At 43.3% G+C, this 15848-nt stretch overlaps 1 protein-coding gene across 1 annotated transcript; it reads right to left on the reverse strand.

Moving 5' to 3' along the window:
• Nucleotides 1-1826: 1826 nt before the first annotated feature.
• Nucleotides 1827-15419, reverse strand: znfx1 (zinc finger, NFX1-type containing 1). The gene is made up of 19 exons (XM_076140990.1): nucleotides 15252-15419; nucleotides 14451-14522; nucleotides 13375-14354; nucleotides 12952-13183; nucleotides 12511-12866; nucleotides 12138-12317; nucleotides 11860-11966; nucleotides 11296-11534; nucleotides 11019-11150; nucleotides 10722-10870; nucleotides 10304-10447; nucleotides 9934-10045; nucleotides 9303-9532; nucleotides 8879-9030; nucleotides 8214-8346; nucleotides 7206-7373; nucleotides 5171-5281; nucleotides 4953-5048; nucleotides 1827-4824 (listed from the first exon to the last, which is right to left on the reverse strand). The coding sequence occupies exons 2-19, from the start codon at nucleotides 14482-14484 to the stop codon at nucleotides 2377-2379; spliced, it is 6003 nt and encodes a 2000-aa protein (XP_075997105.1). The 5' UTR covers nucleotides 14485-14522; nucleotides 15252-15419; the 3' UTR covers nucleotides 1827-2376.
• Nucleotides 15420-15848: the final 429 nt, after the last annotated feature.

Raw genomic sequence — 15848 nt, forward strand, 5'->3', positions numbered from 1 at the left:
CCTTTAACTAAAACATGTATTCTCTTTTGGAATAAATCAGCCATTAGGTAGGTCATTTTAAAATGAGGGATACATTCAAGGATGAGTACAAAGACTTCATATACATTTAAACACGTCCCATTGTCATCAATACAAGCTGGTTACCAAAGTACTTTCTATCGGTTTAAGAAATCAGTGACAAAATATACAGTACTTATATGTATACAGTTTTAAGTTATATAATTCTCATATAATTCCATATTTTTTCTACATTATTACTTTTTGGCCAGAGATGAATCATGAAAAAGGCTGAATTACTCACTTGTTCCATAAAATGATTTAGAATTCAAATGTATCCTTACAGGCTTATAGTAATTTGTGGCATTTTTACACTTCATTACATTTGATTGTGAATGAATGCAAATGAGTATAATTTAAACTTGAAAAGGCATGGTTTTAATCGTATCAAATGACTGGTGGTCATGACAAGCTTTTCCTGTACTGCCACTCACACTGGCAATCAGCCTCCATCTGCAGCTCCCAGTGTGCACGACCCACAAGGCAAAACACAGCAGACAGACAAATTAAAGGAGTCATTGTAAGAGGAAATCAGACATATAACTAAACAAAGGATATTTCTCTCAAGAGTTGGCAGATCAAAGCAGAGAGTAAAGGTCAGCAACTATTGGCAAGATAGAGCCGTACGTTCCAATGTGCTGCTCTTTTCCCGCTGTTCATATATAAGGCTGAGAAAAACTGATATAGAGGCTTGTTGCCATGAGTTTCCCCGTGTTGCTACTTTTTAGACAGCTGATCAAGTAATTAAGGGTTATTAGTGATTTATTAGAATGTTTTTCTCTAAAAATAACAGATGCTCTGTGGGTTGGAGCTCATCACTGCGCATTGCTGTTGAAAAACCTTAATCAGGTCTGCCAGGCTGTGATGAGCTCCTGTAAGTGCAGATGAAAATGCTTCAATCTTCATCACTTGAATAAACAATACATTCACTTCCATGTTACACCCATGTTGTTGAATACCAGCGACAACTTCAACAGTTGCTCTGTTTCTGCTTCTCCAGAGTCGCCCTTTTTTCGCTCCCTGCAGTTATTTCTCGATAGATCAGCACTCGTGTGTCAGCTTCTCCTGGTTTTCACGTCGCTGTTTCCACCTACACACTCTTATGAATTTAGCCACAGACACAAACCCCATATGGCAAAATGGAAAGAATAAAATGTTGCCCTTTTTGTTGCAGACTTACCAAAAAGTGACAGCAACATATTTGAAGGCCACCTGACATGATAGATGACACAGTCCACTACACAGGATATGAACCTTTCTCTGCAGCTCTCACACAGATTCTACGATCTTATGAATACTGACGGAGTGGCACACTTATAAGGTTTGCTCAATTTTACCACTTGACAGCACAATTTTGTTGTTCTTTTCTCCTGCAAGCTGCACAGTTTGCACTGGAGCTGCTTTGGTGACAGGGACACATTTATCATATAATGAAGTGATGCAGGCTGTTGCAAAATGCTAAAATGGAAGTCAGCGAGTACGGCTCTCACACGTACAGTGGGGAAGAGAAATTGTAGCCATTTCAGATTTTATGTTTGTTTTTCATTGGCACTGATGTTGTTGGACACACCAGTGACTAACTATAGCTGGTGTGTGTGTGTGTAGATACATAGATACTGTGGATGGATAGCACAATAAAGATAATGGAATGTAATAAGATTATTGTCTTTCTGACCAAATCTATCTACTGTACTACTAAAACAGTGTAAAATGTGTGTGTGAGAGAGAGAGAGAGAGAGAGAGAGAGAATGAGTAAACATATACAATACTGTAGGTCCAGATACCTTTTATTGCATTTAAAAACATAACAAGCATGCAAGCAGGATAGCTGGCTGTTTCTGTCGTCTTTCACGGTGTTTTACTGCCACCTATTGTTAAGGTACAGACAAGACTATCACACAGGAGTCACACACACTATTGTCCATATTGTCAAAAGTCATTACACTACAGCAGCATTATGCAGCAAAGGATCTTCCCTGTAAACAGCAATCTAGAACAGTTTAGAACACTAAATGTAACTGAAAGCGCCAAGGAATTAATTGAAATTTCAAATAGAAAGTAACAAAAGTGCATTTCACTGAAATTAAAGTATCACTGATTGTTATAACAGATACCAAGACTTTGAAATTAGTCAGTTTAGAAATGTTTAGGCTGCAGACGGCGCAGAGCTCCAGCATCATCCGTCTCTGAAGCAACAGTAAAATGAAACACCCTCTAATAGCATAGAAATCCACTATAGGCCACCAGGAACCCAAGTGGTTCATTTAAAATGTAATTGGTGGGGGTCAAAATGTCTGCAGCCAGGTTGCGAAAGGTTCTTCACAATCCAAACTCGTTGAATGCGCCGTAGTTCAGAAGGTTGTTGGCATCAGACCAAGCACCGTGCTGCGCCCCGTCCATCTCTGTGGCAACTTGGTTGGTACTGACAAGGGTGTGATTGGCTCCGCCAATAGTAGCTTTACAATCGGGGCAGGTTCGACTCTCTGTAGCCCCTCCACACTCTGTTATGAGATACACGTGGCCATTAGGACATTTGTACCAGTGTCCAGGCGGGAGTTTAAAAGCCGAAAGAATCATCTTTCTCTCCTCGTCGCTGATTTGAAGGCCTTTTCCCGGAAGCTTCTCATCCAGCTTCTTCAGAGCTTTCTTAACCACGGTAACATCTTGGTCAGTGAGTGGACCGGGCTTCTCCAAAACAATTCTTGTGTTGTGGACCTCGAACTGAACTTCGGCAGTTTTTCCTTTTATGTCAGCCAAATGGTCACGAGCGTTCAGCTCAGCCAGGAGATTGAGTCTCAATAGCTCTTTCTGCAAATCCAGGAGCTGCTGTTCACTGAATTTTTGATTGCGACTGTTGAGCCATTCCACAAACGTGTCGACATCCTTCCTGAATCTGATGGCTTGCAAATCTGACATGTTTGTCTTCTCGAACTTCAGTAGATTTTTCACTTTTATTCGGAAATCCATTTTGTGTTCCAGGAACAACAGGTCATTGACTGTGAGATGGGGCTCTTTCACTCTGTCAAGGAGAGATCGGTATTCCAGACCGGCATACATTTGCCTGCCCAGGTTTTCCTGCCACTGCTTTATCAGGGCCAACCTCAGCTGTTCAACATCCTCCTGACGATTGATCTTCCGCTTTACCATCTCGATCTCGGCCAGGCTGCGGTTGATGTGAGTTCCATACCGTAGGTTCTTGCGGATCGGAGTTCGACATCTTGGACATTCTTTTAGTTTTATGGCAACGTTCTCTTCATTTGCCTGCTCGTTCTCCCCCATCCATTGGTCCATGGATGTTGATTCAAAAATGTGTCCGCAGTCCTCTAACTGGATGAAATGAGCTTCAGGGTCATCCTCGGTGCCAAAGAAAATCTCTGTGACATCGTCCCGATCACAGATGCGACATTGTCTTGGACATTTGTCTCCGCACAAACCGATGCAGGGGTGGCCACACTTCAGGGTCTCCTCACAGGGTTCGGTGCATGGCGGACGATCGCACGGCTCGTGGCAAAGCTTACTACAGCTTAGGTGAGGGCACTGCCAAGCACACGGCTCGGCACAAGGAGAGCAACGCTGGCCACATGTATTCTTACACTTACTGTGGACGCAAAAATTCTGACATGGCATGCAACAGGGTGGACAGTCACGAGTGCAAGGCTCCTTGCACTTATGAGAACACACCAGCAGCCGGTCACAGTGTTGAGAACAAGGGGAGTGGAAGCGTCCCTGAAAACACCGGGCGCAACTACCAGGGCAGCCATGGCCACATTGTAGCTGAACCGAACATGAGGTCCGACATTTAGGGTCAAACTCCATATTTTTGTAGTAGCACTCATCTTCCTGGCTGTGGCCACACTCTAGTCTGAAGACGACCTTGACCTTACACATTGTGGTGCATGGTGCCCCACAGGTTGATTTACACGGATGCCCACACTCAAGTCTCTTCTTGCATGGCTCCAGACACGCAAACGTTCCTGGATCCTGGTGGCAGGGAACCATCTGCTTGTGTTGACAGCTGGGTATGATCTTCTCAACCTTCACTGGGCACAGCTCTGGGCATGTTTCATAACACACCAATGGGCACTTGTGTTTAAGATCACACAGAATCGTCTCACACTTCTTCTGACACCGGTATACGATGTGCTTTACGTCATAGGCGTGGCAGACACTTGCGCAAACGTGGCCACAAGCCAAACGGAAGTCACAAGGCTCCAAGCAGCCTCCCTCAGGTGCTTGTTTGAAGTCCTCCGCACAAGAGGCTTTCACCTGCCGGGTCGGATGGTTCTGACAGCACAGTGTCAGAGCTTTTCCGACTTGGCCGTTCTCACTCAAAGTGTCGAAGATGTCGCTCCACAGTTTGACTTTGCTCAGCATTGCCCTGCTGCCTATACAATAGAGGCCTTTCTTGGCACGTGACAAGGCCACACAGACACGGTTTGGAATGCTCAAAAAACCAACCTTGCCCTGTTTGTTACAGCGAACCAGAGACAACAGGACAATGTCATTCTCCTCACCTTGGTACTTGTCCACTACATGGACTTTGACACCTGCGAATTTGCTTGCAGGCATGAGGTTGCGCAGACAGAGGAGCTGGCCTGTGTAAGTGGTGAGGATGGTAATTTGCTCTGGTTTGTACTCCTGAAGAATCAGGTAGCTGCAAAGAGCTACTACAAATGCAGCCTCGTGTTTATTCCTATGACTCTTCCCGTCTGCGATGCCTTCTTCTAACTGCTGGTGTTCCACAAAGAACAAATTGGTGTTGAGTCCCTGTAAGACAGCAGACATTGGTACATTTTAAAAACATTGATGACATTCTTTGACTTTCATTGCATTCTTTCTGAACTGGTAAGTCTTGATCCCTTAAGCAACATGAGGAGAACGAAGACAAAGCAGACCTTGATGTTTTCAAAGTTCATGACGGAGGGATGATTTTCCAGCTCAGAATAGATGTGCGGGGTCAAAAGACGGGCGATCTCTGGCCTCATACGGTGCTGCAAGAACAAACAAACAAATTCTTACACAGAGCATTTAGGTTTTTAGCATTTAGATTTCACTAGTTAAGATAGTACGAATTTAATTTTGAGGTTAAATCATTAAATGCAGTAAAACAAACCTGGTAGTTGAGTCTGACATAAGGAATCTCCATCTTCACCAGCCTCTCAAACATGGACACTTCCAGACAATGGTTCTTCGCCAGCTCGTATACCGTAGCACTGGGGCGCAGCTACATGAGGAAATGATAGCGGTGAGTATTATTGCAAAATAACCACAATTACAAAAGACAAAAACAAACTTTAACCACTTTAATGTTCTTTTAGCATCTTTTAGCGTACTGCCTTTCAAAACCACATCAGTGAAAACCAGAGGAATGACGCATTTGTGTAACATTGAGTGCTCACCGTCCTGCAGATTCTATTTTAGTAATAGATCAAGTGAGAAATCAGGTCTAACTTTCTTTTCGCCATCCTGTTAAGTGTTTCATAGTGTCACCTATGTGTGTGTTCGTATGTGGGTTAATGTATAGGAGTGTGCTCACAGAATATGTCTCTGTGTGTGATGTATAGAGAAGTGTGTGCCTTTGTGTGTAGACTTAATTTAGCTTGAAGACAAAGAGTGTGAGTGTGCGCTGTGTGTGCGCGAAGGGTGTGTGTGTGTGTGTGTGCGTGGGGGGAGGTTCAGACAAATTCTGGTGTAAATGTGAAGCATTGTGTTCTGCCTGATTCAACAGCAAACCTGTGATTAACGAACGGCACGACGACGCCAAAGCTTAAAAGTGTGATCCATCCACCTCCATTACATGCACAGACTCTCCTTTGAGTTTCACAACAACAACAAAGCACTGAACACTTGTTCACACAGTCAGGGGTGATAAGTTCAACGTATGAATGCTCAAATGGATTCAACCGTGAAACAAACAAAGTCATACCCGCGCTGCCAGAACGCCTCGACTTATGTTTCATGCGTGACTATTCCTCATGTCGACTAATTGAAGTGAGAGTAGTTTCAACCTACGCATCGACTCTCCTTCACATCAAAGGGTCAGAGTTACAGGGGTCACTAGGGATACAGAGGAAGTAGAATAAAGGCACGCATATAGGATTTATTTATTTGCACACCCCATCTCTTCTTTTGAATTAACCTAGACATTTATTTTGTGAAGATTTTTAATTTCTCCTTGTTTTTATTTGGGATTCTTTGGACCTAGTAAAAAGTGAAGTGTGTGTTCATAGGTGTACTAAATATGAACATTTCTTCCTGTCTCTGTTTGTATCTGAACCACTAGGGGGCAGCGTAAAATGTCCACACATGAGGACTATAGGTTTAAGTTAAGCGCAAAATGATGTGAAAAATGTAATGTCCACCTATCAGGACACATCTTTTAAAGTTGCAGAACATTTCGGTGTGATGGGTTTACAGTCCTGATAACACGCCAAAAACAATTTTCCCCATCTCTCTCTGATTGTTCCTCTGGTCATCTTGAGGAAGAGGATGGAATTCATTGGTTTCACCATTATTAAACATGAGAGCGAGGCCCCTGGGTATATGAGATTTATATTATTCTAATAGAATAGATGTGTGAAATGGTTTCTGAGTTGCAGTTCTAATTATTGAATGCCCAAATTGCATTGAAGGCATTTTTGAGACATTTCTTATGCTACTCCGTCCAACAAGATAGTCTTCTTTGTCTGTATAGTCAGATATGAATGTAGAAATTCATGCATAGCAACAGAAGCAAACAGAAATCTATCCACATTAAGGTACCAGGATAGAATATTGAGGCAATTGTGTGTAATTGTGCAGATTGCTTGACAGGCTGCCTTGCCGTATGTCCTTGGCAGGCTCACACTCGTTGTATTTGTCGACTGATGTCCGGCAGATAGCTCATCGCTTTATTTCTTCTTGTGAATTTCTAACGGCATGCGGTTTTTTGATCAGCATCCACTTTCCTCAGGCGCACAAAAACAGGCTGACAGCCACGCAAAACACAAGCATACACACGCAAACAGACACAGACACAACTTCCCCCTAAATAACTAACTAAAGCGAGTTACTTCAGTCAGAGGTCATTGGCTTATTGAAATGTATCATTGCATAAGTAGTGACGCCTCGCTCTGAGAAATGCAGGCTTGGCTCTATGTGTGTCTTGCCTGCTGGTGGTCTCCTATGAGGATGAGGTGTTCACATGCTTGGCTCAGTGTGGTGATGGTGTGGGCCTCCAGAACCTCTGCAGCCTCTTCAACGATCACCACACGCGGACGCACTTCTTGTAGAACCTTTCGGAACTTGGCCGCCCCTGTTGTTGTCATGCCAATGACCTATAGGACGGATTCATCTGTTAGTTTGATTACACACTCTTACTCATACATGCTTGTACCATTCTGAATTTGTCCTGTTTTTTTTATCTGCTCCTATTTGTTTTGGATTAATGCAAACTCAGCACTTCCTCCAGCTGTTTCACATTAAAACCCTTCCAGGGGTTCAGGGCCATAATCACCTCGCTTGCCTGAATAGCTTTTTACTAAGAAACATCTGCATCTGTTGTTTGATTAGTGAGTTTAGCAGACTGAATTAAATCAATCATTGAGCATTTCAGCAAACAGTATTTTTCTGAACAACAGTAAGGTAGTGGTGAGTGTAACTTCTCTATGGTCTCGCTCTGATGCAATTTGTCCTGTGGATATGTAAATAAGTCTGAATTCACCATGTGAATGATTATTACACACCCATTTCTAATTTTGTATTTTGATGACAATGGCTGCTCCAGGATTTAATGAAACACCATTGAGGCGTTAAGAGAGAGAACAAGCAGGGCCACAAGGTCGACCTCAGGAGGGGATGGAAGCGTTCCTGTCTGCCTTTCATTTAAAGCCTTTAAAGAATAGAATAGAATGCCCACAGAAATTCAACCTGCACAAGTCTACATAATTTCTCCCTTGAACTGAAATAAATAGCTCTTAAGTGGTCTATGGTTGGTTAACTCCAAAGGTTGAGGTATTTTATTCTAATCCTAATAATCTTTTCCATATTAATTCCATCTGGCATCTTTGTTTTTCGGAAATACATGAAGTCTGGTGATGTTGGCTCTGCAGCTTGCATGTATGTTCTCAACAGTGTCTCATAATCAGAGCCAAAAATGATACACAACCGTTACTGACCTTGCATTGGTTGAGGATGCAGAGGCTCTCTTGTCGTCGTACATCAGCTAACCTGTCGACTGTGTTCTGATAGGCCTGCTCAGCCGCCACCGTTTTGGTGAGGAGCTCTGCCCTGTAGCGAGAAACCCACAACCTGCACACACAAAGCACAATACAGCCAGTCAAACAGCAGCACAGTACGAGCTCAGTGTTTGGAACTCATAGCGCCTCAGTCGAAAATATGGTACCACGGTTTCCTAATTGAACTATTTATTTACACAATTACAGCCAGAGATATTGCATCTCTTTTGGAAGGAAATTACCCGGTTTGCTAATTTAAATGATAATTAAGTCTATGTAAACATGAATCTTTGCAGTCCTGTTTCCACAGAGATAGGAGTTTGGAGTTATGTCTTGGCTCTCTGAGGTGAGATCCTCTGGGAGACATTTTCCTGGTGATTACTTGACTTAATTATACACACTGGGAATACACTCGTTCTCCCAGACTGAGTTTGCTTCGGGGATGAGAGAGACCGGAGGGGGGGAGGGTGGAGGGGGGGAGACAGGAGGGACGAAGCAGGAATAATGAAAAGGACGAGAAAAAGTGGGGGGAGTGTTAGAAAAGGTACTAGCTGAGGATAATGGACATTAAAAGCAGAGAAAGTGAAATAAGAATGCAGCCGTACCGATAGAGATTCCATCTTTCTTGTAGACTGAGGTTCCACACATCAAGGAAGTACGCCTCCTCTACCTCAGTCATAACTGAGCTGTCTTTGAGCTCTGCCTTCAATCTTTTCTTCGTTTTTTTCTTCATCTTTTTCTGCTGTTTCTTCTGAATCTGTAGACACATGAGTAGGGCAAATACTTGATTTTACATATTGATACATCACCTTAACTAAAAAGTGAAATCACTGAAAAGGTTTTCGCATACATTGATGTTTTGGTTTGCTTGATTGTGAGCCAATTGCTATAACTGAACAAATAAGGCTAGAAACATGCAACAACCAGTAATGTGTATCTGAGATGATGCTGATTCAGCAGCATGCAAGAATTTGTGTGTAAATAGAAGACAACGTGATCTTGTCCAGAATGCCCAGAATTTTACTTCACCTGAAATCCTTGATCAGCCTGATCAGCCTGGATCTCAACCTCTTCCAAATTCATAGCCAGCATCTCAGCTTCCAGGTCTTGGATGTCCACCTTCATGTGATCATTCAATGCTCTGCCCAAGTCACCGTCTCCATCACCCATGTCGTCATCGATCATCCGATCAGCCTGGATCAGATCTGCTTCCTCTGCTATTTCAATGAGGTGCCCTTGATCCACATCCATATACTCCTCTGTTGCAATATCAACAACATTCCAGTCAGAATTAGTGAGATTTTCCACCATTTTCAATATTTCCTAAAGCTTTCCTAAAGCCTAAAGCAAATTCAGTTTGTTTTTTATACTACATATTGACAAAACACCAGTTAAGTTCTGTCAATTTCCAGTTGAGTACTATATTGTGGCTTTTGAGCTTTACTCCAGGAAATAATCCCAGCATTTCCTCCACTTTAATAATGAAACATCCGAATGACTTTTCTCTAGAATGTGTAGATGATGAAGGAAGGAATTTATGGGGGATTGAGTGCAGCATCCTGAGCTGTGGGTATGATGTGTATCTAATACTAGTAAAAAAAAGAGGACAAGGGTGGCACTTATGAGAACACTACCACTTGCTGTGTACAGTAAGTCTTACCTTCAGATTCATTTGCATTCTCTGTCTCCCCCTGCAGGGCAACAGTACAGGCCAACCACTCCAACATCAAATTGCGTCTCCCCCCATCGTAGACGTCGAAGAGATACTGCATCTACACATTATTTCAAAAACACAGATTAGTTTGCAGGGGTTTTTTAGATGCTGTTTTGTTTTTTTCCTATATCACAGTACCCTTAATTTGTACAGAAGAGCAATATTTCTGTTCATTTCAGGCTGCATTATCAATTATGCAAAGTGTGTGTAGTTGTGTTTATAATTAAGAGCTCAGTTGTATAGACACATTTGCGATTATCATTGAACTCTGGTGGGGTGAAAACTAAACCTCATCATCTGTCTTCTTCTGACTTACAGGTGGCGAGTTCAGACTCTTCCAATGGACCTCAGATATAAACTTGTGAAGGAAAGCTCCATTCATGACTCCTTTCATAGAACACTCCATTTTAACACTGTGACTTTGGATATCCGCCTCCTCCTGATGCATCTGCGTGTAAATCTGAGGAGGAAAACAGATGAATTAGATGATGTCATACATGGAGGAGTGCAATGTAATGCAACTTTGACAGGCTAGTCATGCAGGTTAAAGCGTGAAAAATGTATGCATTGACTTTACCAAAATATGAGATACATGATGTAGAAAAAAGACACAAGTATACATAATAATATATTGCTATGCACGTGAGAAACAAAGCACAAAATATTTATGACGTGACATAACATAAGGTTAAGGTAAATCGTTCACAAATCAAAACTTCCTCATCAAAACTCACCTCTCTAACTGCATAATTCAGATGAGAGGGAAGCTTCCGCTTGAATTGTGGAGACTGGCTCAGAGCTCTTAAATTGTAATCCTTCAGGATCTCACTGTTGCTCCGACCACCTACTCTCACTATGCCACCTTTCAGGAATTTCAGGATACCTTTGGCGCACAGGGAAGATGTATGAACAGAGATTTTTAGTCATTACAAAAGAATTATGAGCACCAAACATATTCACGAATAGACTGAGGAATTATTTACAATAGAAATAGGTAGTTCCAAATATAGATATCTGTCAGCAAAACTCACCCTCAAGGAACTGATCCAGGGCATGGTTAGTGTAACACACTACCAACATTGGAGACGTGTCATCATCCAGGCACCATTGAGCCCAATTGGTCAGGATAGCCTGAGCGATCTTGAGGCCAACATAGGTTTTTCCTGAGAAAATGAAATTTCAAATAAAGCTGACAGTTAAATTAGCTTGTGGTAATTCCTTGGATTCATGTCATTATTGTGAAATGCATTTTGTTTCATTCATTAATTATTGAGTAATCCATGCAGCAAAGGCCTTCAAAGGGCTTACCAGTTCCAGGGGGCCCCTGTATGATGGCCAGCTCCTTAGTGAGGGCCAGCTGTAAGGCTCTCATCTGAGACTCATCCAGCCCGAGCTCTTCCATGCTAGGCCAGGCGTCTGGCTGCAGGCTGTGAAAAGGCTTGATGGGTCTCACATGGCGGGGGTCAGCAACAGCTGACAGGTTGTAGGTATCTATTCTGCGTAGATAAGCTGGGGGGTGCACATCTGGGCTGCACTCCACTATGTACCTGGAGGTCATATGGATGAGATGAAAGAGTTTTGAGGGAAGCACATAGTTCAAAACTCAGTAAGTAAATTACGATAGTACAGTGCGTCGCCTTCAAGTGTAACTGTGGAAGAACACAGGGGGGGTGTAGTCAGAACAACTGAATTTACAAACTCATCCATGTATGATAGCTTATTGATTGCAATTAATACATTTGAAGCAATGGTTGTGATTGTGTCCCCAGTGCCCTTTGAAGGAATCCACAATAGGAATCTCCTTGGAAGTTCCTTTGAAAAATGTTAAACTGACACATACAAACACACGCACACACGGTTACACACTCTCACCTCTGAAAGGGCAGGTTGTCCTCTTCCTGCTCCTGCAGGCCCTCTAGAACATACCGATAGGCTTCAAAGTAAGCGGTGGTCTCCACCATCAGGAAAGCTTGATCTTTCTGTGGGATTGCATGACTTTAGTTTACATATGTCTGTTTTGTCCTCAATAAGGCCAACAACAGAGCAGCAGTGTGTAAGCGTGAAACTCAAGAAAAAACATTACTTTTTTTGCCAGTTTTAGAAGAGTGAAAAGCGAAAGTATAACAATCTATCTGGGTCTATTCTCCCACCTTCATCATGGCCAACTTGACTCTGCTTTCCTCTGTGAAGGTAAGTTGGACCAGGCCCTTCTCCAGCGCTTTGGGGTCCCGATCTGACACGCTGGCAAACAAGAAGTCCTCAAAATAATCACACGACAGGCAGACCAGAGAACCAAAGATTAACCTCTTGGAATTCTGCCAGCGCACAAACTGCAGGAAAGATGGAGCAAGTATTATTCATTTATTCATATTTATATGAATTTGCAATTCAAATAGTGAAGGACTATGTATGTATCCATTAAGATGTTTACTCCATGGGCTGATCAAGCATATACACTCAATGCACACTCAAAAACACAGATTGCAGTCAAATACAATGAAGACGAGCTATCTGGGGACTAACCTGAAGAGGTTTAGTGTCAAACTTGACGACATAGGCCAGGCCTGAGGTTGTGCACTTTGGCATTATCAGTCGTGTGTCAAAGTACACTCTGATGTCATCGAAGCGCTCTTTCTTCAGCACATTATCATCTCCCCCGCCGATGTTCATTTGGATGTAGAGAATTCGCTGAATCCCCTCGCGGAGCGGCCTTACAAAGTCCTCCCTCAGCAGCCGGAAGTGCGTGTCGAGGTAGACGTGTGTGTTGATGTAACGTTGAGTGGTGAGGTTGGCTCTCAGGAAAGGCTTCTCCTCCTGATGGAACTCATCGCGTGTCGGGTAGATGGGTATGGTTCTGAAATCCTCTGGCTCTTCCTCATCTGTGTTATGAGTAGCAGGAGTTCTTGCGTTACAGGTTCAGTTGAAGTGAATGTTTACACTTTAAAAACAAATATAAGCCTTTACCTTCGTTACCACCAGCACCAGTCAGGAGGGCGTAGTGATCCTTTGAACGGAGGGTTCCCTCCCTGGCTCTCTCCTGGAAGTGGTTGATCAGGCGCTGAAGATGTTCCAATTTCTCGACCAGTTCAGCTGGGATGTCCACTCCCAATGCCCTCAGGCTGTTGATGGAGGCTTGGAACAGGGTCAGTAGCACACTCACTACCGGCACGGAGCTGGACGGGTAGTTGCTGAGCACCTGGTTGGACATTTACAAGGGACAGTTACACAGCGGTACACACTGATAAATAGAGATGTTACAAAATTGCAGTTAAAGTTATAATGCATGTTATTTGTGAAGATCGTTTTCTCAAAGAGCTTCAAATTCAGCTTAAGACCTCCGGACTTCCTCGATCAGTGTATTTTTGATTTATACCTCCGTGTGTTTACCTCAGACGCGAGAGACAGGATGTTGTCCAGATGTTGTGGATAGTGTTCCCTGCGATCGGCGTTGAACTCTGACGCCATCCCTCCCAAATAGTGAGGCAGAGTGGTCTGAAGGAACGCCGAGTCCTTCACAATGCCAGCCAGGTGCTGCAGGGACCCTCTGTCTGTCCTCCTTTGGAAGGCTTTACCCAGCAGCCGGCAGAAGAGCTCCACTAGGTCCTTCCTCATGTCTCTTTCATCCAGGGCCTCGCGCAGGGCAGGGTGAGACGCGAGGGTGATCATCACCTCAGATGGGTCTTTTCCAGACAGCTCTTCTAATGTTCTGTAACCCAGTCTACGTCCCTGCGAGCGCCCACCTCTATCTGCTGAATGGGATCTCTGTCCATTTCTCTCTTGTTCTTTTCTGTTACCGTTTCTCCTCTCATCCCTCCCCCCCCCTCCACGTCTGTCAACACTATACGCTCCTCTCTGTTCCACCATATTAAACATCTTCGCTCCACCTCCACCACCTCGACCTCGTCCACCTCCACCTCTTCCATCTCCACCTCTCCCCACTCCACCTCTTCCAGCTCCACCTCTCCCAGGTCCACCTCCACCTCGTCCACCTTCACCTTGTCCACCTCCACCTTGTCCACCCCCAACTCTTCCAGCTCCACTTCTCCACACTCCACCTCTCCCCGCTCCACCTCTCCCCGCTCCACCTCTCCCCGCTCCACCTCTTCCAGCTCCACCTCTCCCTGCTCCACCTCTTCCAGCTCCACCTTCCCATGCACCTGCCATTACCATTGCCCCTCTCCCTCTATGTCCTCCTCTTCCTGCCCCTATGCTTCCCTCTGCCCCGTCACCCGTCCCCCTTGGCCCTCTATGTTTCCTTCGCACTGTTCCATCTCCACCTACATCTGTGTCCTCATTTGCGCCTTGTCCTCTCCCATTACTTTGCGTTCTTCCGCTACTCTCTGTTCTTCTCCGGGTGCCTCCATCACCTGGGGGGAGAAAGTGGCAAAAAGACCGCTCAAATGAAAATTGTAGCTCAATTTAGCTCAGTTCGTTCTTGATTTATGCTCATAATATATAATTACCATGACTAGATCCTCTTCTGCCTTTGCTTTCCATCGTCTCAAATACGGTTGTTGAAATTCAGGATTAAGACACTGATGAAAAAGAGAAACCAGACTCTTTGAAGAACAAGTATGACATTAACATCTTGATCATTGCTTAGATAAGGTTCAGACAACTGTGTAAGGACCACAGATGAACTAGTATGTAAGTATGACATCATTGTCATAGCTTAGTTAGTTTGGATGACCTCACTATTGAAACTTTGTTGGTTTGGATGACATCAATACTGTAGCTAGTTGGATGACACCACTATTGACAGTCTCTCGGTCTTCTTCTTCTCTCTGTTCGCCAGACTGTCAAACATTTATTTCCGTGGCTTAGTTTTGGGCCGTGTGCGCTCTAGTGGGCTTATGAGGGTACTGCATTGACTGTATTGGTTTCTTTTCAGCAGAAATCCGATGAGTCGTAATGATGCAGCAATTAATTCACAGAATCACCTTAGCATATGGTTAATACAAAGTCCAAAGAGATACAAATAGTGTCTAATAATCATTCTGGCCTATAAATACACAGTCATACATTGTATTTGACAACAGACTTTTTTGTGCTTTACATCTACTCAAAAGAGATTGTTGTTCATTTCCCACGATAGTTCTGAATGTATAGTAAGTGTTTTATACGGATCATTTGATCATTTCCAGACCGCCGGAGTTCCCTGGTCACTTGATTCTCACATCGACATGTTCATATTATCGAACAATGTATTCACTATTGCTTCACTTCGTCATACTCCGCCAAATATGAGTAAATTCGTAGCTTACCTTGGTTAAAGTGAACTTGCCGTGACACTTTTCGTAACGCATCCACCCTCCAGGTCAGTATCATTACCAGCGAAGTACTCAGTCGGTGTATTCGCGTAAGAGCTACCGCCCAGGGAAGGAGAAGCTATTTATACTGTCTAGCTAGGTTTCGTTTTCCGTTCATTAGAAGCAAAACCGCACCTACATAGGAAAAGCAAATGCAAAACGTGTTTAGTTAAAGCGAATGATTCATGTCAGAGTCAGTATCTGTTTGTGTTGTGACATGTACAGTTCAACGGGCAAATAATAATAATCAGACTCCGGTGTAACTCATAACAATGTACAAACAACACTAATACTAATACTAATACTAAGAATACTACTACTACTACTACTAATAATAATAATAATAATAAAACACTTTTAATTTATAATATTAATAACAATAATAATAACAATATTAACAATAACACAATTATTATTATTTATAATAATAACAATAAGAATAACGAAAAGAATGATAAGAATCGTAATCATCATCATCATCATCATCATCATTGTTATTGTAGTTGTTACCCACTGCACGCGCGTCTCCTCTTCCTCCTCCAGCACGCGCGT

Source organism: Genypterus blacodes, unplaced genomic scaffold, assembly GCF_046128005.1.
Source record: "Genypterus blacodes isolate CSIRO-AG114 ecotype Tasmania unplaced genomic scaffold, CSIRO-AGI_Gbla_v1 ptg000017l_1, whole genome shotgun sequence".
In the NCBI taxonomy this organism is placed as follows: Eukaryota; Metazoa; Chordata; class Actinopteri; order Ophidiiformes; family Ophidiidae; genus Genypterus; species Genypterus blacodes.

What these genes read in the sequence shown, in the direction of transcription:
- znfx1 (XM_076140990.1), bottom strand. Translation starts at nt 14,484, where the DNA reads ATGGAAAGCAAAGGCAGAAGAGGATCTAGTCATG. An exon ending in GACAACCTGCCCTTTCAGAG is followed by an intron (nt 11,535 to 11,859) that starts GTGAGAGTGTGT and finishes TATGACCTCCAG; the next exon opens with GTACATAGTGGAGTGCAGCC. An exon ending in GAATGCAAATGAATCTGAAG is followed by an intron (nt 9,533 to 9,933) that starts GTAAGACTTACT and finishes ATATTGCAACAG; the next exon opens with AGGAGTATATGGATGTGGAT.